Below are 1,849 nucleotides of genomic sequence, written 5' to 3' on the forward strand. Positions count from 1 at the left end.
TTCCAGATTGTTATTTGCCTAATCATGTATTCTTTCAGACAGTCTTTTCTTCATCTGTTTCATTGCAGTGTTCCTTATCTATCCACTCTTTTTAAACAAGCCTAACTATTTTTGTCACTTATGTTTTTGGTGTTATATCTAAGAAATCATTATTTAATACTTGATCATGAATCTTTCTCAAAAACTCATCACCATCCAGTCAGAACCAACTCATAGCTGACCCTCCAGCAGATTTTCAAGAGGCTCTAAGTTACACAGGGGAGATTACACATCTTTCACCCCCAGAGCTGCTGGTAGATTTGAACCGCCTTTGGTTTAGTAATGCATCTTCCTCTGAACTGGACCAGCAGAGCTCCCTCATGCAGATTTATTTCTGTGTTTACCTCTTGTTGTTAGGTGCTGTTGAGTAGGCTATGAGTCATAGCAACCCTATGAACAGATCTAAACCGTATTCTGTCTGTGCCATCCTCCTGATCTCTCTTATGCCCATTGTTGCTTTCACTTTGCATCTTGTTGAGGGTCTTTTAAGAGGTTTTAATTTTACCTGCTACATCTGTGTCTACAGTCCATTTTTATTTAATTTTATATAAGGTGTGAAGAGAGATCCAGCTCTTTTTTCCCCCTAGGGCTCTCTCACTGTCCCAGCACTATTTGTTGAAAAGACGTTCTTTCTCTATTAAATTATCTTAGCCCTTTTGTTGAAAATCAGATGACCACAGTTGTATCATTTTATTTCTAGACTCTCATTTCTATTAGTTTAATCTCATTGTCTACCTTTTCCCTCATAAAAGTCAATTAAAAATGAAAAAGCAATAATATTAGTTGAGGTAACATAGAAAGTATAAAGAAAATTTAAAGCACTTACAACTTCATCTTCAGAGATGTCATTATGTCTCAAATGCTTATACTTATATATGGCTGTGTGTGTTTCAAAATGAAATAGTGCTTGCTTACTACTTTTTGGGTCTACTTAATGGTCTTTTAACCTGCTCTGGTCACTTACATCTAATCTTTGTTCTAGGTTAAAGAAAAGGCGGATGTCCTTAACCCATTAATCACGGCGGTATTTCTAGAGGTTAGTGGCAGTTGTTTTTGAGTCTCTGATTGCTAAAGCATCATTTATTAATGAATTCATCCTGTGTCTGTATTTATTAATGAATTCATCCTGTGTCTGTATTTAGCCTCTGGATTTTTTTATTTTTCACTAGATTGATTAGATCAGTGTCATGTTGTTGCAGATGTGATTACAGTGTTGTGTATTTGATGCATACCCCTGTTTATTAATTGTAAAACAAAGAAAAGTAGAATTGAAGAAGCAGTAAGCTTCCGTTACTGAGTATTCCTCTTTGGCGGCTTAGTGGACAATTCTCAGTAATGGAACACCTTCTGGAGACCAGCTGGCTAACATAAAGGGCTGAAAATGAGAAACAGACAATCAAGCGCTGCTCCCTAAAGGACTGAGGTTGTGTAGAAGGGGTTGGTTAAAAAAGAAAACAAACCTTTTGGCATTTCCTTGGCAAGAGTTCTTGCTTTCTTTGGCAAGAATTCTTGTTTTGTTTTGCCAAGGAAGTACCTATGTTTTTACATAGTCGTTTTTATTTTATTAGATATATGAGGTGGGTGATTTAAGTCCATAGAAGAAAGTCGTGCAGGAGGATGCCAAGATCAATTCTATTTCTTCCTTCTGTGACACACTCTGGATTCCATATTTTAAGAACCCTAGGTTATAAAATAAATTTAGGCATTTTAGAATTTGATGATTAGTTTAAACATATTAATCAAAATTTGAATGGAGGAACTATATTTGATAATTGGTTTGGTTTTAAATAGGAATGAAATATATAATTAT

General features: G+C 35.3%; 1 protein-coding gene across 1 annotated transcript in view; it reads left to right on the top strand.

Moving 5' to 3' along the window:
- The window catches only part of FAM114A2 (family with sequence similarity 114, member A2), a 49,640-nt gene that overhangs the window by 46,368 nt on the left and 1,423 nt on the right, over window positions 1-1,849 (top strand). Inside the window, 1 exon segment of the mRNA XM_006894748.1 lies at window positions 1,022-1,075. Coding sequence (XP_006894810.1) covers window positions 1,022-1,075 — 54 coding nt within the window.

Source organism: Elephantulus edwardii, unplaced genomic scaffold (genome assembly GCF_000299155.1).
Source record: "Elephantulus edwardii isolate Elephantulus edwardi_28Jun2011 unplaced genomic scaffold, EleEdw1.0 scaffold00149, whole genome shotgun sequence".
NCBI lineage: Eukaryota > Metazoa > Chordata > Mammalia > Macroscelidea > Macroscelididae > Elephantulus > Elephantulus edwardii.